Source organism: Nerophis lumbriciformis, linkage group LG31 (assembly GCF_033978685.3).
Source record: "Nerophis lumbriciformis linkage group LG31, RoL_Nlum_v2.1, whole genome shotgun sequence".
Taxonomy (NCBI): domain Eukaryota; kingdom Metazoa; phylum Chordata; class Actinopteri; order Syngnathiformes; family Syngnathidae; genus Nerophis; species Nerophis lumbriciformis.
In genome coordinates, this window is record NC_084578.2 from 10,897,710 (window position 1) to 10,925,677 (window position 27,968).

The window sequence follows — 27,968 nt, forward strand, 5'->3', positions numbered from 1 at the left end:
TCAATAACAATTCATCCATTAATTTGAATTTCAGTAAACATTAAAACATTAGCTAAAACTAAAAATTAAATGACTAATAATTACTTTCAGACCACTTCAGGTTTTTCTGGGGACCACCTGGGAACCACGCTTTGTGATCTATTGGAGCCTTTTCTCTTGCCAACACCATTTCATACAACAAGCAATGTTCTGTAATAGAAATCAAAAATAGAATCAAAAACAGAGATTTCAGTTGTTACTTTTTTGAGCGGAGTATGTTCATTTTGCTGGAATATAGTCATACTTGCCAACCCTCCCGGATTTTCCGGGAGACTCCCGAAATTCAGCGCCTCTCCCGAAAACCTCCCGGGACAAATTTTCTCCCGAAAATCTCCCGAAATTCAGGCATTCAGAAATTCACAATATAAACAGCATACCTGCCCAATCACGTTATAACTGTAGAATGATCGAGGGCGAGTTCTTGGTTTCTTATGTGTGTTTATTGTTAGGCAGTTTCATTAACGTCCTCCCAGCGCGGCAACAACACACAACAACAGCAGTCATGTTTTTGTCCACCGTAAAGCAGTTCGTCTGCCGTAAACAGCAATGTTGTGACACTCTTAAACAGGACAATACTGCCATCTAGTGCATTTGATGAAAGCACTTTTGTGCGTGCCACACAGCAATGCATCATCAGAGAGGGTGTTCAGCATGGTTCGAAAAATAGTGACAAGAGAATAGAATAAGGATGGACAATTCAACCCTTAACTCAACAATGAGTAGATGAGTGTTATGTGTGTATATATGTGTAAATAAATGAACACTGAAATTCAAGTATTTATTTTATATACATATATATATATAAAATAAAATATATATATATACGTATATATATAATAAAATACATATATATATATACACGTATATATATATATAAATATATATATATATATATATATAGCTAGAATTCACTGAACGTCAAGTATTTCTTATATATATCTATATCTATATATATGTATGTGTGGGGAAAAAAAATCACAAGACTATTTCATCTCTACAGGCCTGTTTCATGAGGGGGGTACCCTCAATCGTCAGGAGATCTATATCTATATATATATGAAATACTTGACTTGGTGAATTCTAGCTGTAAATATACTCCTCCCCTTTTAGCCCCCCCCCCCCCCCCCCCCCCCCCCCCCGAAATCGGAGGTCTCAAGGTTGGCAAGTATGAATATAGTCTAGTCAAACACGTATGTGTATACTCTTTTTAAATGGTTGATTATGTATTTTAGACTATATTATATACTTATTGGTTTTAATCGTGGCAGGAACTATCATGAGATAATACAATACAACTCCCAATAGGTCACTGATTTAGGTTTCTAAGGACCCTATGTTTTGTTAATCAGGTGATTAGTGGGCAGCAGCTACCAAAGGTGAACCAGAAAGAAGGCTCTATTGTAGACCCTTTGGTCAGAGTCGAGATCTATGGCGTGCCACAGGACCAGACTAAAGAAGAGACCAGTCACATCAACAACAATGGTAAAATAACGCTGGTTTATTTACACTTGTAATTTTGACACTTCATCCCAGTGGTGCCAAAACTGTTGCTTCTCTTCTTCCAGGTTTTAACCCCGTGTGGAATCAAACTCTGAATTTCGTCATCCATACTCCTGATTTGGCCTTGGTTCGTTTTGTGGTAGAAGATTACGACAAGACATCCAGAAATGACTTCATTGGACAGTACACGCTCCCGTTCACATGCATCCAATCAGGTGAGCAATGCGTGCACCAGAATCCATAGCAGCAGTCGACTGCTCAATGCTATCCGACATTTTGTTGAAAATAAGCTCCATCTTTGTTATAGGGTATCGTCACATCCATCTTCTTTCAAAGGATGGAACGGCCATCCCTCCGTCCTCATTGTTTGTCAATATCAGTATCTCGGAACTAACATGAAGAACGTGTGGCCAGATGTTGTCACCATTCCAATCAGCGAGCACTGGGGTTTTCACCGACCTTAGAAAAAGACTGCATTGGGATCATTGGGATCTGTCCATCAAGTTTGAACTGTTTACCCTGTTCAGCGTCGCAGAGACTGGAGCCTATCCCAGCTGATTTTGGGCCGACTAAACCATGGACTGGTCGCCAATTACAGAGTTCACATAGCGACAGAAAACCATTTGACTGAGGGGGGACTGAACCGACACCGCCTGCACAGACATCCGGGGAGTCAAACTCTCGACTCAAAATAGGCCTTTTCCACAAATACAAGACTGCAGAGTTATTTTGGCAAATGGTAGTGATTCCCAAACACTGTGCCGTGAGAGACCAGGTGTGCCATTGGAAATTATCCAATTTCACTTAAATGGTCCGAAAATGATTGATTACAAATACTGTATCTTTGTTCATCTACAGTATGTATGTCAACAACGTATATCCATTATTCATTGTTTTGCTTAGTGGCCGTGAGATTATTCTAATGTAAAACATGGGCCTTGACTCTATAGAGCAAGGATGTCAAACTCCTTTTCTTTGAGAGCCACATCACAGTCATGGCCGCATTCAGAGGGCCGCTTGTAACAGTAAATAATATATGAATATTAATGTATAAGGATTGGCCTCATTATATTATTACACAATTGCCTATACATTTGATGATATTACTTTTATGCACACTGTAAAAACAACCCAAAGATTTTACAGTAAAAACTGTAAATTGAATTTTACTGTAAATATTAAGTGTTTTTTACAGCATATTACTGTAAATTGAAAAACACAATACGACTGTTTGTTTGACCGTAAAAAACTGGCAGCTCAGTTGCCAGAATTTTACTGTAAAAATGAACAGCCGTTTGACAGCATATTACTTTAAAATGAAAAACGGTGCCACTGTTTTTTACGGTAAAATTCTGGCAACTGAGCTGACAGTTTTTTACCGTCAAATCTACGGTTGTATTACGGTGTATTACTGTAAATAGAAAAACAATACGATAGGTTTTTTTTACAGGAAAAATTACAGTCAAATTATGTTTTTACTGTGTATTACTGCAAATGAAAAATGGTACCACAGTTTTACTTCATGGTAAAATTCTGGAGACTAAACTGCCGTTTTTTTCAATGTAAAATCTACAATAGTTTTTACGGGCAATTACTGTAAATCAGACCTGGTCACATTAAGGCCCGTTAAGCTTTTCAATCTGGCCCGCTGGACATTCCCCCAATTTTTTTTTAGCTCTTTAAGATGGAAACTGTAGCTGCCATTATGATGTGCAGTGATGTTTTCAAATGATCGTAAGTCTTAAACTATACAAAGTATTTCAATGGTTGGAATCTGCGCTTTTGCATGATATACTAGTTACTATGGTAATCTAATTAGTTACTATGGTAATCTAAGTCACAGCAGCTCAGACGAGGCACCAAGAAGTGTGGGTGGGGAGCGTTTCCACAGAGTGGTCAGCCTGAAATGCGGGTGTCAGGGACAGACGCGGAAGGAGATTTTTACAACAAAGTTCTAAAGCTTAGTGATTTTTCAGATCGTAGGTTTTTTTTAACCCTTCGCGTTCATTTTTCGCGAGGTTTGTTGCATTTTTGTTGCGTTTCGCTTGATGGTAAAATATGTCAACCGAGAGGGGGTGTTGTCAATATTCAGAGTTTTATCGCTCATAGTTAATATTGTAAATCCCACATTCTTTATTTTCATGTACATTCTGGGTGTCTCATTCAGTAAAAAAAGGTAACATTTAATTTTTTACGGTGTATTACTGTAAATGGAAAAACAATACCAGTTTTTTGGACGGTAAAGTTCTGGCATCTGAGCTGTCAGTTGGTTTTTTTTAAACACAAAATCATTGTCATTTTTACAGTGTAGATTTTGATGGATAACTTGCTTTGAAATCACAAGTCAAGCATATATATTTAAGTATTTATTTTTATGTTTACAAAAAATGTTTGGAATGTATAATACTTTTTGCAATATTAGATAATTTTATCTTTTAAAATGTATGCAATTGCATGCTGTACAAAATGGAAAGAATGAATACATTCAGTAAGAAAAGACATTATACTTTGTTGACGCGTGTAATTTCCAGGCTTTCACGGTTCATATAAAATGATGTGGCAGGCCAGATTTGGCCCCCAGGCCTTGAGTTTGACACCTGTGCTATAGAGAATGGGAAGTGCTTGCCTGAGGAAATATGTTATTTAAATTCCAATCAGATATTTTCAAACCATTGTTAAAAAAAAACAATTGTGATTTGTTTTATGTCAGACAGTACATTTCGTCAAGGAAGAGAAAACCTATTGTAAAACTACATTTTGCATCTCATTTTCCATATTGCTTTGTCCTGCCAAAAGATTTAAGTTGAGTAGAGTCTGTGCAGTTTATACTAGTTATTCATAAGACAAACATTATTGCCTTGCTTGGGTATGTACAAGGTAAACATGCCTGTTTTGCCTTTAAATATAAATCCAAAGTGTTGACGGTATGGAACACAATTAAAAAAGAAATGGAATGCACAAACCTGTCCTAGCCTCAAATGTACTAGCTTGTAAAACCTTTTTCATTCACTTGCTTGACATATGGATACTTTGTGTACAATGCTGTATAGCCTTAACATGTAAACAAATGTCATTAATTGTGAATTGTCGATCACTGCTAAACAGTATCGTTATGCATCCAAAATATATGCTGGTCATTCAATCAATGCAAATACAAAATAAATAAATAACAAGCACAAAATGTAAAATGACATTGTATATTAATGAATAAAGCATTTTGGCTAAAACAATCGACATTTAAAAACAGATCAGTGATTCTCAAACTGTCGTACGTTTACCACTAGTTGTACGCCAAATCATTAAAGTACAGTGTTTTATTTTCCTATATTCAAACACAGTGTTACTCTTCAAACTGTGTGTAATGTTACAGTTACAGTGGCCAAAACATTTTAAATATACTTCTTAAATAAGACCTTTGACGTGTTTTTAATGAATACTTAGGCCTACTACGCTGCTGTATCCTAATGTCGGTTATTATGGTGGTATTTGCAAAGCCAAGGGTATTCTGCAGTGCTACTTGGTAAAAAAAAAAAGTTTTGAGAACCACTGGTCAAGATAATATGTTGTTGGATATGCCTTGGTGTATATTTTGCTCCGCAGTACCGTATCATAATTCATCTTTTGAAAATGTATACTGTAAAAAAATAAATAAATAATAATAATAATAAAAAAATAATAATAATAAAAAAATAAAAAAAATAAAAAAAATAAATATATATATATATATATATATATATATATATATATATATATATATACACACACACACATATATACACATATACATATATATATATATACAGGCCAAAATTTGGACACTCCTCATTCAATCCCTTTTCTTTATTTTCAAAGAGTTTCAAGCACACCTGTGAAGTGAAAACCATTTCAGGTGACTACCTCTTGAAGCTCAAACTAGAATATAAAACATGTTTTCAGTTATTTCACCTTTTTTTGTGAAGTACATAACTCCACATGTGTTCATTCATAGTTTTGATGCCTTCAGTGACAATCTACAATGTAAATAGTCATGAAAATAAAGAAAACACATTGAATGAGGTGTGTCCAAAACTTTGCCCTGTACTGTATATATATGTATATATATATATACACACACATATACACATATACACATATATATATATATATATATATATATATATATATATATATATATATATATATATACACATACATACATACATCCATCCATCCATCCATCCATCCATCCATCCATCCATCCATCCATCCATCCATCCATCCATATATATATATATATATATATATATATATATATATATATATATATATATATATATATATATATATATACATACATATATATATATATATATACAGTATATATCTTGATCAAGGCTTGTCTGTCTATCTGTAAGAAGGACAAGCTGTACAAAATGGATGGAAGTCATCACCGCTATTTTCTTTCTAAACACGGTAGAAAATAAATTTCATTAACATTATATAGATTCACCCAGTCACACCTTTAGGTACACCTGCACACTCACCAATCGATTCAGAGTGCATAAAAAGGCTGTTTTTAGCAGAATTTATGTCATGTCGCACGTCTATGTTATTATGCACATGCCATGATTAGATAAAAATAATACTTTACCTTTTTCTGCATTTCCAACAGTATCCAACACTGTGACAACATTTATTTGTCAGAAAAGACGTTATTCATCGAAGGTCGCCTTTAAGATACTGTGATTGTCTTCAGTTTAGCATCCGTTCCTCAATGTTTCGTCTTGTCCCTTTGTGTTATGTTCTTGTCATTTCTGCCTCCACGACTACACTGTCATTCAGAGTTCCTCGCAAAGCCTCCTTCAGGGTGAGGCTGCCAGCCTCGGAGTCTCGTACCACGCCCTGCTCCACCGGCATGTCTGGGTGATGGCGCCGTAAATGCTTGATGACTTGGAACTTTTGCTTGGCTCTGTAGGAACAATGGCTACAGTGAAACGGCTGCTGTTTGGTGTGCGAGAGGAAGTGATGCCTGAGGCCGGCGGGCCAGCGGAAGGCCTTGTGGCACGAGCCGCAGGTGTACGGCCGTTGGTCACTGTGCTGCCGCTGGTGAGTCTTTAGGATGAAACTCGTCTTGAAGGCTTTGCCGCATTTCTCGCAGACGTAGGAGCGCACATCGCAGTGCTGCGTGTCCCGGTGTGTACGGAGGGCATCTGCTCGGTTGGTGCGGTAATTGCATTGATCGCAGGCATATGGCTTCTCACCTATGACAGACCAATATTGTTAAATTCGTTAAAACGTTAAACCCACATACTTAAGTGTTGAATAATCATTCTTTAAAACGGTCGAAACCATACATTTCTGATATGCCTTTGAGAAAAAAACTATCTAGAATAACTTTAGAGACATTATCACACATCAGCATCACCGTCAACGTAAACTGGAAGTGAGGGTTCACACACGTGTTTCAGCGCTACCTGAGGACAAATTTGATTGGGCAAAGTTTGCGGTAAATACAAAACCCAAAACTAGTGAAGTTGATGTGTAAGTTACCCATGCCTTGGGCACTAAAACACCCCCATACCATCACAGATGCTGGCTTTTCAACTTTGCGCCTATTACAATCGGGATGGTTCTTTTCCTCTTTGTTCCAGAGGACACGACGTCCACAGTTTCCAAAAACTATTTGAAATGTGGACTCGTCAGAACACTTTTCCACTTTGCATCAGTCCATCTCAGAGCGAAGCCGGCGACGTTTCTGGGTGTTGTTGATAAATGGCTTTCGCTTTGCATAGTAGAGTTTTAACTTGCACTTAAAGATGTAGCGACAAACTGTAGTTACTGACAGTGGTTTTCTGAAGTGTTCCTGAGCCCATGTGGTGATATCCTTTACACACTGATGTCATTTTTTGATGCAGTACCGCCTGAGGGATCGAAGGTCCGTAATATCAGCGCTTACGTGCAGTGATTTCTACAGATTCTCTGCACCTTTTGATGATATTACAGACCGTAGATGGTGAAATCCCTAAATACTTTGCAATAGCTCGTTGAGAAATGTTGTTCTTAAACTGTTCAACAATTTGCTCACGCATTTGTTCACAAAGTGGTGATGCTCGCCCCATCCTTGTTTGTGAATGGCTGAGCATTTCATGGAAGCTGCTTTTATACCCACTTATGGCACCCACCTGTTCCCAATTAGCCTGTTGACCTGTGGGATGTTCCAAAAGAGTGTTTGATGAGCATTCCTCAACTTTCTCAGTCTTTTTTTGCCACTTGTGCCAGCTTTTTTGAAACATGTTGCAGGAATCAAATTCCAAATTAGCTAATATTTGCAAAAAATAACTAAGTTTTCCAGTTCGAACGTTAAGTACCTTGTCTTTGCAGTCTATTCAATTGAATATAAGTTGAAAACGATTTGCAAATCATTGTATTCTGTTTTTATTTACGATTTACATGACGTGCCAATTTCACTGGTTTTGGGTTTTATAGACAAAGTTGTGTGGTAGAGGATCATTTTTGTAAATGTGTATGATTGCAATATTCAATGGGGGGGCTTCTGACTATTACTTGGTATGAATATCAAAAACATTCTGCCTTACCAAAACAGATCTCACCTGTGTGCTTGGTCATGTGGTATTTCAGTTGAGTGGCCCACTTGCATTTGTATCCACACTCTGGACAAAGGTACTTCTTCTCCTCTTGATGAACCCTCATATGCAGCTTGAACAGTAAAGTAAACCAAATGTTTGTCAGAGTACGATAAAGAGTTGACATGTACACCAATAGGGCTCGAAAGGGCACTTGATTTCGCGATGTATTGCGCAGCCACGGACGTCATTTCTGCTGGCTAAAGATTTTGTTTACATGGCGGTACTGTTTAGAGAGCGAGAATCAAATTGGATGAAGATGGACCAAACAAACACAAGATTGGCAATAAAAGTTAGAAAGCGTGTCGTACTGACTTCTTCCGGACGCAACGACAACACAATCAGTAATTATTTTCAAGTGCACTGAGATATAAAGTACACAATATCAGTTTTTGTGCAATTCAAGCACAAAGTCTGCTCTGCTGTGTTTAGGGAGCCTCCTTGGCAAAAGCTGACCAAAGTTCTGCGGTCTGGGTTGATGCCGACGCGAAGCTAGGATTTTTAGAAGGTGCACGCAAGGTCTGCGGGAGGGTACGCAGGGATAGGGGGCAAGTTACCAGCTTGGCTAACCTTAACAGATTACTAAATGCTACGTGTGTCCCTGCGCACTAGTCTCACCGTCAGCTGTTAAAAAAGCACATTGTAAGTTTCGCTGCTCAGAGCAGATTGTATTGTTGAAAATCAGCCTGCAGTTCATTGTCCACATTACAGTGATTAGAAAGAGGTATCATTAGTGCTTTCAAGACATTTCATTTTTGAGTTATCGGGCCAATATCTTAAGATCCACTCTTGCTTCACTCGGTCCGGAGAAGTCAAAGCTCTCAATTTATCGGTCGATCTACGTTCCTATCCTCACCTACGGCCAAAATGAGTTTCCTCTGTCGGGTGGCGGGGCTCTCCCTTAAAGATAGGGTGAGAGGCTCTGTCATTCGGTAGGAGCACAGAGTAAAGCTGCTGCTCCTCCACATCGAGAGTAGCCAGATGACGTGGCTCGGGCATCTGGTCAGAATGACCCCTGGACGCTTCCCTAGGGAGATGTTTAGGCACGTCCGACCGGTAGGAGGCCACAGGGAAAAGCCAGGACACGGTGGAGAGACTATGTGTCCCAGGTGGCCTGGGAACGCCTTGGGATTCTCCGGGAAGAGCTGGACCAAGTAGCTGGGGAGAAAGAAGTCTGGGCTCTTCTGCTCAGGCCACTGCCTCTGCGAATGTGCCAATCTCTTTTTAACTTTACCATATGAAACAGAAACTTCTGAAAATGCCGTGAAGACACCAACACAAAGAAAAGAACAAGCCAAGAAAATAAGCTACTCACAGGCCCAAAAACCCCACAATGCATTCCATTTACTACCTCACCCTTTCAAGCCCTATTGCAATTTAGTAATTATGAATGAAACAGTTACTAGATTTGAGGTCATTAGCTAATGTCTGCAAGTTGAATTAAATATTTTTAGGTTAATGTGTTTTAATAATAATAATATCACTATATACACATACCTTCAACCTTGAGGGATCAATGCAGGCGTAACTACAATGCTCACACCTGTAAGGCTTCTCTCCAGTGTGTATGCGAACGTGCCACGTCATCTTCTGCTTGTTGCCAGTTGAATACTTGCAGTCGCTGCATTTGTACATGCGCTTGCCTCCGTGGGAGCGGAGATGCTGCTCCAACACCAGCGGATGCTGACAAGCGAACGGACAGTTGCTGCACCTGAGAGGCTTATCCAGCAGAGACCCCTCCTCGTGCTCGTCCAGAAGGTGTCGGGCGAGGAGCTGCCTCGTTTTACTCGCAAAAGGGCAGAGCTGGCACTGATGTGTGATGTGGATTCTGCGCGGGACCTTGATGCTTTTTTTTGTCTCCAAAGACTCCTTGCAGGTGGTGCCGTTCATTTGTGGGTGTTTGCCCTGCTGGTGCGTCCTCAGTGAGGTCTCGTTGCTACAAGTGTAGTCACACTGGTTGCATGAGAAAAGCACAAGGAGCTGGTGAACACGTTTACAGTGGTTTCTCAGAGCAACTTCTGAACTGAAGCGAGCTTCACAGTGAGTGCAGGTATGACGCATTTCTCCTGTGTGGCATCTGAGGGTGTGTCTTCTCATGTCGTCAAGTGTGTAGCCGCTGTAATCACAGAGCGGACACGTCTGAGAGGGTTGTTTGTCGTGGATGCGCAACTTGTGTTGACGCAGTTTGGTCAACGCTCCGAAGGTTTTGTCGCAGACGTCGCAGGCGTGGCGCCCGATTCCAGTGTGAAGAGACTCATGTTCTTCCAGGCGATAGCGCCTCGTGGTGGTGAAAGGACAGTATTGGCATGTGTGAGGTGCAACGCCTTGGGCCTCACTTTTATGGTCCTTCTCAACTGAGATTGTCTCATTTTCTTTTTTTCGTAACCGCTTTTGGCAAATGGAAATGTGTCTGTTCACTGTTGCAAGCCTGACTGATGAAAAACTGCACAGGCTGCACATGAATTTTCCACTCTGGACTGGAATGTCTTCTTGTTGAGCCTTTGAAGGCTTTTTTGTCAGTTTGTTGCTCTGCTGAGGATTTGACTCAGTGGACGTAGAGGCGCTTTCAGAATCTGTTAAATTACATGAAGATCCATCCTGTTTTTGTCGAAGAAGGCATTCCTCATTTACTTCTGAGGAAATCCTGTTTTGGTTTGTTAGGATTTTGTCATGGGAATGTGTCGCTCCCCGCTTTTTGGATATTTCTGGACCCACAGCACAGTGGTCTTCTGTTTGTGCGACCGCTTTGCCAATGAAGGTTGTGTTTTTTTTTGGAATTGCAGCGCATTTCCTGGCAATGTGGCTATTAAGGCCCCGCCTCTGTTTGAACTGGGCACCACATGCCTGGCACTCGTGATGTTGTGTTCTATCACAACACAGCAACGGAGAGTGCTGCTTTAGAGTCTTCTTCTTTTTTGTAATACAAGACAATTTGTCACAACCATCTTTAGTCGGCACCACAAGCATCTGGACTCTTCCCTCCAAAACCATAGCTTCTGATTGGTCCTTATCTCGTGTCCTCGTGGGTTTCAAACAAGACTCTAACAGGGGGGGCTTCACATGGGAAGATTCTGAACTGCCACAATCATTATCCAATTCTAGAGTTTCCTGCTCTGACTCATAATCGTCAGCAGCTAGACTTTGTTTGCCTTCTTCATTAACCCTGGGAAGCTTGTCTGCCTCTGATGAGTGTGTAGATAAAATGGTGTCTTCTTTTTCTAGGGCTGATTTACTGCTGTGTAAAGGGGGTGTCATGTGAGCGGTTGCGTCCTCCTTTTGCAAAAAAGCAGTTTCATAGTCAGCCGTTAATGCTGTCAAAACAAGAGTGCAGTACTCAGGGCTGGTGCCAGGTGGCAGGCTATCCGATTTCCCTTCATTGGAAACCTCTTTACGGCAAACTTCATCAGCAGCCAGTGATTCAACACCTTGTGAATTAGCTTCAGGACCTTCACTGGCAAAGTAATCCGCTGGAGCTTCTTCAGTACACTGCTCAGATCTCTCATTGCCTGTTAGTGACTCATTGTGGAAATCTTGTGACATGCTAGATGAATTCCTTTCCCTTTCTTTTGCTGCATAATTCTTCAGCCAGGTTTGGTCCCCGGGTACGTATCCATGGGCTTTCCTCTTGTGTAAGAAGAGGCTGATGCTACTGAAGGAGGAATAAGGACAGAGAGCGCAGCAGTACTGTTTCAGCCTGGTGTGTTTACAATTCTCGTGATTTTGAAGGGCTTGCCGAAAACATGTGGTGTATGTGCAGTATTTGCACTTGTATACAGATGCTTGTTTGCCCATTGCAGAATGTTTTGCCAGCATGTGATTCCGGAGCTCATATTTGCGCTTACAGGCGTACGCACAGATCTCACACATCAGTGATTTGGCTTGATGTCGTAGTTTGTGGCTGTTGAGCTGGTCCATGCGGTGACAGCGATATGGGCACTGATCACACTCATACCTAGAAGAGGAAGAAGGTATTTTGTCTTAAAAAATAATATGAATTCCACATTGTGACCACCAATGAAGGTGTTTACATTAGCGCGAGTTTGAGTTTTCTCACTTTTGTACAGCTCCTAGGCTACTTTTTTGGCATATCAACCTGGATTGTATCATTTTTATGTTACGGTGGCACATGCAGTTAACAAGCTTGGCATCCATAAAGATGTCAGGTTAATAAGAAAACTCTTTATCCACTCTGGGAGGCATTTATCCCCCCCAAAATGGCAGATTTGGCTAACCCCAAAATGCAAACTGTTCCTCCATGTGGATAGGGCTTGAACCAGGGGTGTCCAAACTTTTTCCACTCAAAGACACACACTGAAAAATCTAAGCCATTTTGATATTTCCATTTTCAAAAACAATACAATATACAGTATATATATATTTTTTAAACCTTTAGAGTTCCCCTCAAGTTTGGTCCCCGGGACCAAGAAAGGTATCAGTCATAAAAATGTCAGAAATATGTCATACATATATCTATATATATACAGTATATATATATATATCACCTTCAGGTTGTCGATTTAAAAAATGTTTTAATTAAATTTATTTTTTATTTTTATGTTTCAATCCCTTTTTGTCAAAACCCTGTTTTTATGACAAATACACAAAATATGCAATAATTTCCCCAAAACCTTTTTAAAGTGAATATCTGATGTGAAGTGATAGGAGCCTTAAATAGGTTAATAATTCATAACAACACTGATTTTGATTAATTATTAGTTTTTAAGTAATGACAGTTTAAAAAAGAAAAAAAATCCCACTAAAATTCTTGGGCCCCACTCACAAAAGTGTTAAAAATACGTCATACATTTTTTTATTTTTTACTTTCAACGCTTGAGCCTCTAGATCAACTTTAGATCTTTTGCTGATTATAAGTTATTTGTTTTATTCCCTTTTTGTCAAAGAAAACTTTGTTTTTTAAATGTCAAACCCACAAAATATGCAATATTTTCCTCAAAAAATATTACAGAGGGAAATATTTGATGTAAAGTAATTGGAGCGTCAAATAGGTCAATAGTTCATAACAACGTTGATTTGGATTCAAGATTATTTTTTGGAGCAATGGCAGCTCCAAAGAAAATTAAAGTCAACATTGCAACTTTTTCCCGTTACATTTAATTTGTTTGCTCTTTTATTTGACTTTTTAATTAATAAAAAAAAAAAAGTATTTGTAGAACGTTGGACATTTTGGACACCTCTGGCTTAAACGGTTTATTGGTGACAGCTAGGATATGCTCTGAGAATATGGAGCAATTGCAAACTATTGTGCAAACAAAGTGGCATTTAAAGGGTATATTTATAATTTTATAATTATGGCAAGCACAAATGTTACGAAAAAACATTAAAACATTCCTTATATTGCAGATTCTGCCTGTAACCGGCCGTTTTTTTGGCCACAACATAGATAGTCCAATTTTAAAAAAGCCATAGTTCATATGGCAACACATAGCATCAGAGATTGACACTGTTCACTGATTTTTTGGAAAGTGTATAGTCTTGGTTGAGTGCTTTGCTTTTTGAGTGCTTTTGTATCTATTATGTAGCACAGATTGTAAATATTCTTGCTCGCCCACCCATCAGGAGAAAACTGATGGCCAGTGTCTAGCAGACCACTTCAGTTTCCAGACATTAAACAGCAAACCAAGTCATTAGTGGAAGACCTCCTCTCCTTAATGAACCACGAAAATGTGGTGCATGCGTCCTATTAATAAAAAGTATGTGTAATTGAGCATTCCGAGAATGTTAAGATGATAGAAGGCTAAGCAACAGCAGCTGGGTTATTGATTCAACTGTGCATCAGACTACATGTAAATGGAGGAGTGTCTTCCATAAACAAGCACATCTCACAGAGGCCTCGACCTATTTAGAATTACGCTGCCATCTACAGGACAGTTTTGTAACAACAAAGATAATCAGCCTAGGATTCGTTACATTTTGATAAGATGATAGACAAAGAAAAATCCTATTTGCCCATCAAACAATTTTTTATTTTAGTTTTATCTGTCATGATCTCTTATGACAATTATTAGTTTCTGGTATTTTCTTTACAGTGCTCTTATTTATTTCTGCCATATCCTGTGTGCCTTCTTTTGCCACTATTTCTCTTGTCTGCGCGCTGGCTCCCACACCTCTACCTGATTAGCAATGGACATACCAGTTCCTGGTACACTAATCAGGATGCTTTACATGCCAGCACTGTCCTCTTGACTTCCGTGCCGTTTGCTTTGCCTTGTACTTAAATGTGCACAGTTTATTTTATGCTTGCATGCACTATTTCTTTATTTTTGTTAATAAATGCATTTTACTTGCACTTCGCCTACCGTTTCCGGCATCCTGTGGTCACGACCAATAACATTCACATGGAAACTTAACATTAGGTATGTAACAGTGTCAAATCTCACAGTACGATATTATTGCGGTATGTATCCAAAAAAAAAAAGCTTGGTAAAAATGCCATAGTGTGTAAAATGAAATATCAAGAATGTTTAGTATAAACACACTTACTGTAATTGAACAAAAACATGTGTTAAAATGTTCTTGTCATATTTATTACGACAAACTAGTATTTCTAAGTGCTGGCTTCAAGTATCTTTTCAGTTTGAGGGTTTATGAGGTGGCGACTTGTCCAGCCCTGATTTCCGCCCAAGTGCAGCTGGAATAGGTCCCCCCTAGAGATGTCCGATAATGGCTTTTTTGCCGATATCCGATATTGTCCAACTCTTAATTACCGATTCCGATATCAACCGATACCGATATATACAGTCGTGGAATTAACACATTATTATGCCTAATTTTGTTGTGATGCCCCGCTGGATGCATTAAACAATGTAACAAGGTTTTCCAAAATAAATCAACTCAAGTTATGGAAAAAAAATGCCAACATGGCACTGCCATATTTATTATTGAAGTCACAAAGTGCATTTTGTTTTTAACATGCCTCAAAACAGCAGCTTGGAATTTGGGACATGCTCTCCCTGAGAGAGCATGAGGAGGTTGAGGTGGGCGGGGCTGGGGGGACAGGGTTTTTTGGGGGAGTAGCGGGGGGTGTATATTGTAGCGTCCCGGAAGAGTTAGTGCTGCAAGGGGTTCTGGGTATTTGTTCTGTTGTGTTTATGTTGTGTTACGGTGCGGATGTTCTCCCGAAATGTGTTTGTCATTCTTGTTTGGTGTGGGTTCACAGTGTGGCGCATATTTGTAACAGTGTTAAAGTTGTTTATACGGCCACCCTCAGTGTGACCTGTATGGCTATTGACCAAGTATGCCTGGATTCACTTGTGTGTGTGAAAATCCGTAGATATTATGTGATTGGGCCGGCACGCAAAGGCAGTGCCTTTAAGGTTTATTGGCGCTCTGTACTTCTTCCTACGTCCGTGTACCACTCCGTACAGCGGCCTTTTAAAAAGTCATACATTTTACTTTTCGAAACCGATACTGATCATTTCCGATATTACATTTTAAAGCATTTATCGGCGGATAATATCGGCAGTCCGATATTGTCGGACATCGCTGCTTTTTAGTTTACTCGTATTTCCTGCGTTTAACATTTTTTTGGTGTTTTCCCGCCGTGCGGTGCGGTGAGAGCGCTTGGCTCTGTGTCGGCTTGGAAACGCTCGAAACGAAAGTGGCGCGCTTCGCTTTGCATGAATGCAGACTTTCTTACCTCCGCCGAAGAGGTTATGTTTTGGCCTGGGCTTGTTTGTCTGTTTGCGAGCGACATAACTCAAACCATTTATTGACAGATTTATTGTCCAAAAAAGTATTCCTTTTATCTATGAACACCCTTTACTTCCTGCAACGTTAAAATGCAAGAAAAAAACTACACTCAAAGCTGATCAAACAAAACAGACATCATCGTCATGGACCCACTAACAGCGGAAGCCAGCTCTCCAATCAGCTAAACAGACTCAATAAATCCATAGTGACGTTTTGGTGAATTTACAGAGGAATTTGTGAAACTAAAACAATACAAAATGAATGCCATTGTAAGTTAATAATACTAACACAGACAGTCATATTTTGTTTTAACATATTAGCTAATGCTAACGACGCTAGCTTCAATACATTACAATAGCACGTACAAAATATGCATGAAAACACTCCTACAGACATCACACATGGGACGGTTTAGTAAGTAAGAATTGTGTTGTTTTAGTTGTATTGTAAAACTTACAAACGTTGCTTGGAGTGATGAATGAAGAATCCATACGAGTAAAAACGCTATAGACGATTAGACCAGTGTTTTTCAACCTTTTTTGAGCCAAGGCACATTTTTTGTGTTGAAAAAATCCAGATGGCACACCACCAGCAGAAATCATTAAAAAATTAAACTTAGTTGACACTAAAGAGTTGTCGTCACAATTGTTGGATATGACTTTAAACCATAACCAAGCATGCATCACTATAGCTCTTGTCTCAAAGTAGGTGTACTGTCACCACCTGTCACATCACACCCTGACTTATTTGAACTTTTTTGCCGTTTTCCTGTGAGTAGTGTTTTAGTTCATGTCTTGCGCTCCTTTTTTGTTGGCTTTTTCTCTTTTTTTGGTATTTTCCTGTAGCAGTTTCATGTCTTCCTTTGAGCGATATTTCTCGCATCTACTTTGTTTTAGCAATCAAGAATATTTCACTTGTTTTTATCCTTCTTTGTGGAGACATTGTTGATTGTCATGTTATGTTCGGATGTACATTGTATTTGCTCCACAGTAAGTCTTTGCTGTCGTCCAGCATTCTGTTTTTAATTTGTAGCCAATTCAGATTTAGTTTTGTTCTGCATAGCCTTCCCTAAGCTTCAATGCCTTTTCGTAGGGGCACTCACCTTTTGTTTATTTTTGGTTTAAGCACTAGACACCTTTTTTACATACACGCTGCCTCCCACTGTTTTCGACATCGACAAAGCAATTAACTACCGGCTGCCACCTACTGATATGGAAGAGTATTACACGGTTACTCTGCCGAGCTCTAGACAACACCGGCACTCAACAACAACACATAATTTGCAGACTATAATTACTGGTTTACAAAAAATACTTTTAACCCAAATAGGTGAAATTAGATAATCTCCCACGGCACACCAGACTGTATCTCACGGCACAGTGGTTGAAAAACACTGGATTAGAAGATGGAATGGTTGTATTCCCGGTTGTAAGCTTTAAACAGCAGGAAACACTGTCAACACTGACCCAACAGCATCGACAGTGAGCGAACTTGTCCAAAAGATGGCGCCATAGCACAAACAATAACATACCATTTTAGTGTCTTTGCATGTGTTTTATGAGAACTATTTGCATTGTGGCCGTCTGCGAAGAAAAATCCACAAATTAGCTAAACCAATTCATAAGCCGCAGGGTTCAAAGCGTAGGAAAAGTAAAAGTAACGAGAATTTACAGTAAATATGTACTGTATATGGAGTATCATTGTTGATGATGTCTGTGCATTGTGTGTGATGTTACACTGACCAAAATTATTAAATATACTTGTTATATAAAACCTCTGTCTTGTTTTTAATGAATACTTACTGTAGGCCTACTACGCTACTGTATTTCAATGTTGGTCATTTTGTCAAAAGTTGGAGGACCACTGGTTTTATGTATTTACATCATGATGACAAAAGCTCAAGTAATAAAGGCAACACACTACCTGAGCTCTCCTGCATGCTTCCTCATATGGACGTTTAAGTAGTGTTTCCATTTGGTGACGTATCCACACTCGGCACACATGAAGTTCTTGTCGTCCGAGTGTGTGAGCAAATGTTTTGAGAGGTAGGAGACATCTCGGCATCGGAAGTCACAGAGGCTGCACTTGAAGGGCTTCTCACCTTGAAAAGAGTAAAAAGCACAGGTGTCAAACTCAAGGCCCTGCCACTTCATTTTATTTGGCCCTCGAAAGCCTGGAAATAATATGTATCAATAAAGTACTGTAACTTTTCTGACTAAATGTATTGTTTCTTTCTATTTTGGCAGGAAAAAAATATATGTGCTCCATGTAATCGCAAACTATGTTAACTTAAATATTGTCTAATTATGCAAAAATATATTATCAAACATTCAAACCATTTTTTAAATAGAAACAAATACTAATAATAATGATTTCAAAGCAAGTTATCCCTCAAATAGTGCAATGTAAAAATAGCAATAGATTTCATGGTAAAATTGTGAAATTTACAGTGTTTTTTTTACAGTAATTTTCTCTAAGTGAAAAAATTTTACTTCCATCCATCCATTTTCTACCGCTTATTCCCTTTGGGGTCGCTGGAGCCTATCTCAGCTACAATTGGGCGGAAGGCGGAGTACACCCTGGACAAGTCGCCACCTCACTTTTTTTACTGTAATAAACTACAGTAATACATTGAAAAAACTACAGATGTTGATTTGCGGCAAAACACAAACTGGCAACTCAGGTGCCAACATTTTACTGTAAAATTGCAGTTTTTTTAATTTACAGTAAAAAAACAAATGTACATTTCTGGCAACTGAGCTGCCTTTTTTACCATAAAAACAGCAGTACTGTTTTTCCATTTACAGTAATATACACTCCATTTTGAGGGGAAATTATTGCAACTTACCATATTTTTTATTTTTTATTTTTTTAAAACTACTAATAAAATGCATACAAAAATTGTGTAATAATTAGGGGTGTCCGATAATATCGGACTGCCGATATTATCGGCCGATAAATGCTTTAAAATGTAACATCAGAAATTATCGGTTTCAAAATTATCGGTATCAGTTTCAAAAAGTAAAATTCATGACTTTTTAAAACGCTGCTGTGTACACAGACAAGTACAGAGCGCCAAAAAACCTTAAAGGCACTTCCTTTACATGCCGGCCCAGTCACATAATATCTACGGCTTTTCACACACACAAGTGAATGCAAGCATACTTGGTCAACAGCCATACAGGTCACACTGAGGGTGACCGTATAAACAACTTTAACACTGTTACAAATATGCGGCACACTGTGAACCCACACCAAACAAGAATGACAAACACATTTCGGGAGTACATCCGCACCGTAACACAACAGAACAAATACCTAGAACCCCTTGCAGCACTAACTCTTCCCCGATGTTACAATATACACCCCCCGCTACCCCCTACCCCACCTCAACCCCTCCCCTGCAACCCCGCCCACCTCAACCTCCTCATGCTCTCTCAGGGAGCATGTCCCAAATTCCAAGCTGCTGTTTTGAGGCATGTTAAAAAAAAAAATGCACTTTGTGACTTCAATAATAAATATGGCAGTGCCATGTTGGCATTTTTTTCCCATAACTTGAGTTGATTTATTTTGGAAAACCTTGTTACATTGTTTAATGCATCCAGCGGGGCATCACAACAAAATTAGGCATAATAATGTGTTAATTCCACGACTGTATATATCGGTATCGGTTGATATCAGAATCGGTAATTAACAGTTGGACAATATCGGATATCGGCAAAAAAGCCATTATCGGACATCTCTAGTTTTTTACAGCAATTTTCTTTAAATTAAAAAAAACATACTTTTTTTTACCGTAATAACTACAGATGTTGATTTGCGGTAAAACACAAACAAACTGGCAGGTCAGGTGCAAAAATTTTACTGTAAAATAGCATTTTTTTTTATTTACAGTAAAAAAAACCTAGTATAGATTTTACAGTAAAATTCTGGCCACTGAGCTGCATTTTTTTAACCATAAATACAGCAGTACTGTTTTTCCATTTACAGTAATATACACTACATTTTGAGGGGAAATTATTGCAACTTTTTTAAACTACTAATAAAATGCATTAAAAAATTGTTTAATAATAGTATTTGCTGTTAGAAGCGGTCCTCTGGGGCCCAACATAACTGCGTAGTGGCCCTCAGTGAAAACGACTTTGACACCTCTGGAGTAAAGTATGCCAAATTACGCAAAATAGTGCAAAAAAACATACAACAATCAAATTGAAGAGTCATGAAAAATACAATTCAGCTCTCACCACTGTGCATAAGCATGTGTCGCCTCAAGCCTCTCTTGTGTGAGGTCACATAGCTGCACTGAGGGCAGTGATGGATCTTCTCGTTGGCATGTAAGTGTCCGACGTGCTGCTCAAATTCCACGGGGTTGAATGTGAAAAAGGTGCAAAAGTCACAACAAAGTTTCTCACTTCCTGGATGGCCGTGGCGCTGATGCTGGAGGAAGGCGCTCTTGTTGGAGGACGAGAACTCGCACTGAGAGCAGTGGTAGGCCAGGTGGGTCCTGTAATGAGCCTCCATTTCCTTGTCACCTGGAAAGATGGCGGCACAGGCGTAATGTCGACATTCCACCGCCTCGATCTCATGCGCCTCCGCGGCGTGTTGGACGAGAACCTTGCGCAGAGGAGTCTGGAAGGAACAACCTTCTTGGAAGCAAGACATCGCCGCGTCGCAGTCGGGTTTGACGTTGTGAGTCTTCATGTGAGCCTTCAGCAACCTGCTCTGGTTAAAGCTTTGACCACATGCAGGACAGGGGTAGCTGTGGCGGATCTTCTCATCTTCTGCCTCGTCCGCGTGCTTTGTGGTGAGGTGGCGGTGGACCGCGTTGCGCTCCACGGCGGAATATTCACACAGGTGGCAACGGTGCACTTTTTCGCCCTCCTCACGGAGTCGGTGTACGCGCAGTTTGCTCCTGCTTGTGAAGAACCGCTTGCAGGTGGGACACTGCAGACTGGGGTCAGGGGAATGGAGATGGAGATGCTCCTGCAGATGGGAACGCATCTTGAAACAGCGTCGACATTTGGGGCAAGTGTGGGTACGGTAAATGTGCTCGGCCCCCTCTGCAAGGTATTCTAAAGGGAGAAAGAAAAAATTCAGAAATGATTGGTTGTCCACAACATTAGGTACACCTGCAAAAATTCTGACACAACATGCCGGCACGCTATTCTTCTGGAAAAATATGATAGATAGGATGAGAGCTGATGTGGAACATGAAATATCAGAAATCTAATTTTGCTCAAATTTAATTCACAAATACACATCCTAAAAGACCCCAATACAAATGGCTAAAGAGAATTTATGTGGAATCAACCAAATATAACAAAAAGATCCCGGATACCTGTTTTGAACGTACAAAACCTAAAGGGACATTTTTTATTTCATGATTATTTTGATTGATATTGAAATCACTAGGGATGTCTGATCATATCGGACTGCTGAAATTATTGGCCGATACATGCTTTAAAATGTAATATCGGAAATTATCGGTATCGGATTCAAAATGATCAGTATCATTTTCAAAAAGTAAAATTTATGACTTTTTAAAACGCCGCTGTGTACACGGACGTAGGGAGAAGTACAAACCGCCAATAAACCTTGAAGGCACTGCCTTTGCGTGCCGGCCCAATCACATAATATCTACGGCTTTTCACACACACACAAGTGAATGCAAGCATACTTGGTCAACAGCCATACAGGTCACACTGAGGGTGGCCGTATAAACAACTTTAACACTGTTACAAATATGCGCCACACTGTGAACCCACACCAAACAACAATGACAAACACATTTCGGGAGAACATCCGCACCGTAACACAACAGAACAAATACCCAGAACCCCTTGCAGCACTAACTCTTCCGGGACGCTACAATATACACCCCACCTCAACCTCCTCATGCTCTCTAAGGGAGAGCATGTCCCAAATTCCAAGCTGCTGTTTTGAGGCATGTTAAAAAAAATAATACACTTGGTGACTTCAATAATAAATATGGCAGTGCCATGTTGGCATTTTTTTCCCATAACTCGAGTTGATTTATTTTGGAAAACCTTGTTACATTGTTTAATGCATCCAGCGGGGCATCACAACAAAATTGGGCATAATAATGTGTTAATTCCACGACTGTATATATTGGTATCCGTTGATATCGGAATCGGTAATTAAGAGTTGGACAATATCGGAATATCGGATATCGGCAAAAAAGCCATTATCGGACATCCCTAGAAATCACAATTAAAAACATGAATATTCTTTCATTTAAAAACTATTATTTACTGTACCACCAGAACTGCACTTTAAATACAACTTAAAAGAACCACGGATATAAATTAGAAACAAATAAACAACAAGGAAAATAGTAATAGTAACAACAATAAATTAAAATAACAATAGCAACGTAAAAAAAAAAAAAATTCAGTTTTTAAGCTGTAATCTATTTAAATTCAGTTTTTTACCTTTTACAGTCATTTTACTAACATAGAGTGTGTTTTGTGTGTAATAAATCCAATTGAATTAAATACAAACATGTATTTACATTTATTAGTGCAATATATCTTGGGATTTTGACCAATAGTTTAAGTCAAAGCATAATATTTTTGTAAATAATTAAATGTATCAATAAGTGCTTTAAGTACATTATGCTTGTGTAAGGTACTTTTTTGAAACCTTTATTGTTTTAGCGCCGTCAGACCGGAAGCTGCGCACAGCGCTGTTATTGTGAAGGGTGGAAGTCAGCTGTTAATCTGAGCTCGAAAAAAGAGAAAGCCTCTTAAATTGTGACTACTTTCCTGTTTGTACGTTGATCTTACATCGATGATGTCGTTAACAACAACACAAGTAGATGAGATGTGTTGTGGCCGTATGGATTGTTCTTGCTAGCTTAAGCTTTGTAGTTAAGTCGCAGTTTTAAGTGGCGGTCTCAACATTGTTAATTTTAGGACGTGTTTTGAAGATGAATGAGCTTTACGGGACACACTATTTTCCCAAACAAATGTTCCTTGTCCTCACAACGACAGTATTTCACTCACATTTATGTCATTTATGTTCTTGAAGGCAAGTTGATTGGCAACACTAAATTGGCCCTAGTGTGTGGATGTGAGTGTGAATGTTGTCTGTCTATCTGTGTTGGCCCTGCGATGAGGTGGCGACTTGTCCAGGGTGTACACCGCCTTCCGCCCGATTGTAGCTGAGATAGGCTCCAGCGCCCCCCGCGACCCCAAAGGGAATAAGTGGTAGAAAATGGATGGATGGATGGATGTTCTTGAAGGCTTGATCAAGTGAAAATACTCAAACGGAGAACAATGGTAGGTATGTAAAACACTCACTTTTTTTTAATATGCTGTCCTTTTATCTTAGATCTAATCGAAACGATATTTGATATCAATATCGGATTGGGACACCCCTCCTCGCGTTAGCATTCGTACGTACATACCTTTGGTCGGCAATAGTGTGGCGTTCATGGCTGAACGTGTGTCTTTTTTCGCCGTCTTTGTCACTTTTTCCACATTGTTCACTTGTTGCTGTGCTTCTTCTTTGCCATGTTCCGGTTCTGATGATGTGCAGACTTGGCTGGAACTTTTTCCCCTTCCCGGCCGACAAGTGGGGGCCTGATGTGGGCGGTCTGAGCAGCTGTGAGACGCAGACAGGCCACCGTCTGAGAAATTCTGCCCACATGTTGCACATCTGAGCTGTTCCATCATCTCCACCGTCACTAAAAGGAAACCATTACAAATTTACACGGACGCTGAGTTTCAATGGTTACAGTGGTCTAGATTTCTCTAAACAACAGACACATGCTAGTGGTTTTAGGAATTTGCTGCAAAAATGTTGGTCTCCCAAGTTTTGAGCCGGTCAGATTTTGTCACCGGGCCGAATAGTTGGATAGTTCCAGAGGTGGGTAGAGTAGCCAGAAATTGTACTCAAGTAAGAGTACTGTTATTTTAGAGATTTATTACTCAAGTAAAAGTAAGGAGGAGTCACCCAAATATTTACTTGAGTAAAAGTAAAAAGTATGTTGTGAAAAAACTACTCAAGTACTGAGTAACTGATGAGTAACATATACACACACATATATATATATATATATACATATATATATATATATATATATATATATATAAATATATATATACACACACACATATATATATATATGTATATATATATATATATATATATATATGTATATATATATATATATATATACACACACACACATATATATATATACATATACACACACACACACACACACACACATATATATATGTATATATATATATATATATATATATATATATATATATATATATATATATACACACACACACATATATATATATACATATACACACACACACACACACACATATATATATGTATATATATATATATATATATATATATATATATATATATATATATATATATATATACACACACACACACACATATATATATATATATACCGGTATGTATATATATACACACACACACACATATATATATATATATATATATATATATATATATATACATTGATATATACAGTATATAATTTATATTTATTTATTTTGCCGTTTTTGTTTACATGTTAAAGGTGTTTTAATGAATATACATGCATGTTTAACACATATATATTCCTTTCTTTCATGAAGACAAGAATATAAGTTGGTGTATTACCTGATTCTGATGACTTGCATTGATTGGAATCAGACAGTAGTGATGATAACGTCCACGTTTTCAAATGGAGGAGAAAAAAAGTTCCTCCTTTCTGTCTAATACCACATGAAAGTGGTTGGTTTTTGGCATCTTATTTGTCCAGCTTCCATATTCGTTTTTATACACTTTACAAGAAATACATTGGCGGCAAACTCCGTAGCTTGCTAGCTTGTTTGCGCTGGCTTTCGGAGACTCTTATTTTGAAAGCGCAGGCGCGATGGAGCGGCACTTTTATTGTGAAGACAGGAACTGTGCAGTCAGTCTTTAGGCTTTTGACGGGATGTACGGTTGAAATAAAAAAGGGTCTTTTTTTCCTTCACACTTTTGATTGATTGATTGGAACTTTTATTAGTAGATTGCACAGTACAGTACATATTCCGTACGATTGACCACTAAATGGTAACACCCGAATACGTTTTTCAACTTGTTTAAGTCAGGTCATGTGACCCCTGGCTCTGTTTGATTGGTCCAACGTCACCAGTGACTGCATCTGATTGGTGGAACGGAGTGAACGTCACCAGTGACTGTATTTGGTGAAACGCAGGCACTATGGAGGTCTGTCTGACAGACAAAAACAAACAAAGCGTGCATTAACAGATCGATAAAAATTAGTAGCGAGTAGCGAGCTGAATGTAGATAAAAGTAGCGGAGTAAAAGTAGCGTTTCTTCTCTATAAATATACTCAAGTAAAAGTAAAAGTATGTTGCATTAAAACTACTCTTAGAAGTACAATTTATCCCAAAAGTTACTCAAGTAGATGTAACGGAGTAAATGTAGCGCGTTACTACCCACCTCTGGATAGTTCTCAGCTAGACTTACCAAATCATTTATTTGACAGTGTGCTAATGATTTTAGAAATCTGCTGCAAAAACTGAACTTAGTTTTGGTGACATTTGGCACCAATCCGCCACTTAATAACTCGTGGACTAACATAAGCGGTTGCAATTCCAAATTAAAAATGAGAGAAGAAGAATAAGATAAATACTGCAATATTTTCCCACCTTTAAGCAAAATGGGACGCTTTAAAAGTTATTATCTTTGGCCTCCTTTTTTGTCCGAAGGGTTCAACACAATGATCTCACCCGGTTTCTTATCTCCAAAGCCCAAAACCAGTGAAGTTGGCACGTTGTGTAAATGGTAAATAAAAACAAGAATACAATGATTTGCAAATTCTTTTCAACCTATATTTAAATTGAATAGACTGCAAAGACAAGATACTTAACGTTCGAACTGGAATTTGCATTTTGTGACCTGAATTTTGACTAAGTATTAGCAATACTGTTATTAAACCGAGAAGTTGGTAAACTTTGACATCCAATTTAGACACAGGCATGGCGAAAAAGACACAAAAAGATGCTCGTTTAGGCAATTTTTTTTCAACCCTTTGTGACGATTAGGATTAATTCTTCATCTAAACGGGAAGATATAAACATCCCATCAGTCAGCATCCCAGTGAGAGAAGACATTGTACAGTAAGTGATTGTTTTATTATGTTCCTAGTTTGTATTTCTTGTTTAGCACTTAGCAATAGTGTTGTATGATGCTGGGTGTTTCACTAAAAAGCTGGATTTGTTTAGCATAGAGCTTCTCAAACTTGTAGCTCATCCTCCTTACATTCAGACCTAAAATATAAGGTTCTGGATAATCATTTGTCCCAAAGTAGTCTTTGTTGTCCCTCACAAAGTCTGCCTTGTACTGTACAGTGCCAGGTGCCTCAAAAAGGCCCAAAACATCATAAGTATATTATCGGCCGATAAATGCTTTAAAATGTAATATCGGAAATGATCGGTATCGGTTTCAAAAAGTAAAATTTATGACTTTTTAAAACGCCTCTATATGGAGTGGTACACGGACGTACAGAGCAGTTGTGTCTCCCAGTCATACTTGCCAACCCTCCCGATTTTCCCGGGAGACTCCCGAATTTCAGTGCCCCTCCCGAGAATCTCCCGGGGCAACCACTCTCCCGAATTTCTCCCGATTTCCACCCAGACAACAATATTGGGGGCGTGCCGGCCCAATCACATAATATCTACGGCTTTTCACACACACAAGTGAATGCCATGCATACTTGGTCAACAGCCATACAGGTCACACTGAGGGTGGCCGTATAAACAACTTTAACACTGTTACAAATATGCGCCGCACTGTGAACCCACACCAAACAAGAATGACAAACACATTTCGGGAGAACATCCGCACCGTAACACAACATAAACACAACAGAACAAATACCCAGAAACCCTTGCAGCACTAACTCTTCCGGGACGTTACAATATACACACCCCGCTACCCACCCCCAACCTCAACCCAGCCCCCCCAACCCCGCCCACCTCAACCTCTTCCTGCTCTCACAGGGAGAGCATGTCCCAAATTCCAAGCTGCTGTTTTGAGGCATGTTAAAAAAAAAAGCACTTTGTGACTTCAATAATAAATATGGCAGTGCCATGTTGGCATTTTTTCCCATAACTTGAGTAGATTTATTTTGGAAAACTGTGTTACATTGTTTAATGCATCCAGCGGGGCATCACAACAAAATTAGGCATAATAATGTGTTAATTTTACGACTGTATGTATCGGTATCGGTAATTAAAAGTCGGACAATATCGAAATATCGGATATTGGCAAAAAAGCCATTATCGGACATCTCTAATCATAAGGGACCAATCTCACCCCGGACATAAACTTTTTTGAACTGCTGCCCTCGGGCAGGAGATACAGGACAATAAAATGCCGGACAAACAGATTTAAGAACACTTTTTACCCGAGAGCAATAGTGTTGCTGAACACAAGGCATAAAAAAGAATGACTGTGCATGTGAGCTGTGTGCTTGGTATTTTTATGTATTTGTATCTATTTATCTGAGTACCACTTTCTTATGTTTTTTATATGTCATTATGAATTTGCTGGCAATTTCGTTGTACAATGTACAATGTCAATAAAGATATATTATTTTCTATTCTATGTGTTTGTTGTTAAAAGGAAAGGCAAACGTTGAACATATTATATGTTATTATGAATGTTTTCTGTTACATTACCATAAATATTTACAGCCTGTATATAGTTGATGAAGGCTTTTGGATGTCTTTTGGAGCGCTTTATAGGCGGACTACAGCAACTACTATTGGCTCCATTGTTAGCTGACTTTTACTAACGTTTATTTACGAGTTAGAATGCATTAAAAAAAGAAAAACATGTGTTCTCGTCTCACATAAGGATTGTAAAATGATAGGCACACAAAGTTAAGTTCTCCTTTAACGGCTCATTGACAATATGACTGCGTTATAATACATTTAGCAGAATAAATATACTTACATTTACATATGATATGGATATGTTGTGAGGTAAAACAAACAGCAATGTTTATCCAGCATTTACACA

The 27,968-nt window shown here is 38.8% G+C and overlaps 2 protein-coding genes across 4 annotated transcripts in view; one reads left to right on the top strand and one right to left on the bottom strand.

The window, feature by feature from the left end:
• The window catches only part of LOC133574398 (1-phosphatidylinositol 4,5-bisphosphate phosphodiesterase delta-4-like), a 35,384-nt gene extending 33,118 nt beyond the window's left edge, over nt 1-2,266 (top strand). For both annotated transcript variants that reach the window (XM_061926581.1, XM_061926582.1), the window contains 3 exons: nt 1,389-1,521; nt 1,605-1,754; nt 1,847-2,266. In XM_061926581.1, the coding sequence (XP_061782565.1) occupies nt 1,389-1,521; nt 1,605-1,754; nt 1,847-1,938 (375 nt within the window). In that variant the 3' untranslated portion in view covers nt 1,939-2,266. The remainder of the gene's footprint in view (nt 1-1,388; nt 1,522-1,604; nt 1,755-1,846) is intronic.
• Nucleotides 1,515-27,952, bottom strand: znf142 (zinc finger protein 142). Of its 2 annotated transcripts, none has more exons than XM_061926578.1 (8): nt 27,903-27,952; nt 23,302-23,580; nt 20,117-20,944; nt 17,796-17,973; nt 9,660-12,114; nt 8,130-8,235; nt 6,170-6,779; nt 1,515-1,998 (listed from the first exon to the last, which is right to left on the bottom strand). In XM_061926578.1, exons 2-7 carry the CDS (start codon nt 23,567-23,569, stop codon nt 6,316-6,318), a joined length of 4,299 nt encoding a protein of 1,432 aa, XP_061782562.1. In that variant the 5' UTR covers nt 23,570-23,580; nt 27,903-27,952; the 3' UTR covers nt 1,515-1,998; nt 6,170-6,315. The 2 variants fall into 2 exon arrangements, with proteins under 2 accessions (XP_061782562.1, XP_061782563.1); XM_061926579.1 differs by having other exon boundaries at nt 1,515-2,010.
• Nucleotides 27,953-27,968: the final 16 nt, after the last annotated feature.

Coding starts and splice junctions, on each gene's coding strand:
- znf142 (XM_061926578.1), bottom strand. CDS start 23,569: ATGATGGAACAGCTCAGATGTGCAACATGTGGGCAGAATTTCTCAGAC. Junction 17,974..20,116: donor ACACATGCTTATGCACAGTG/GTGAGAGCTGAA, acceptor ACTCTTTTCAAG/GTGAGAAGCCCTTCAAGTGC. Junction 8,236..9,659: donor TTGATCCCTCAAGGTTGAAG/GTATGTGTATAT, acceptor TTACTGTTCAAG/CTGCATATGAGGGTTCATCA.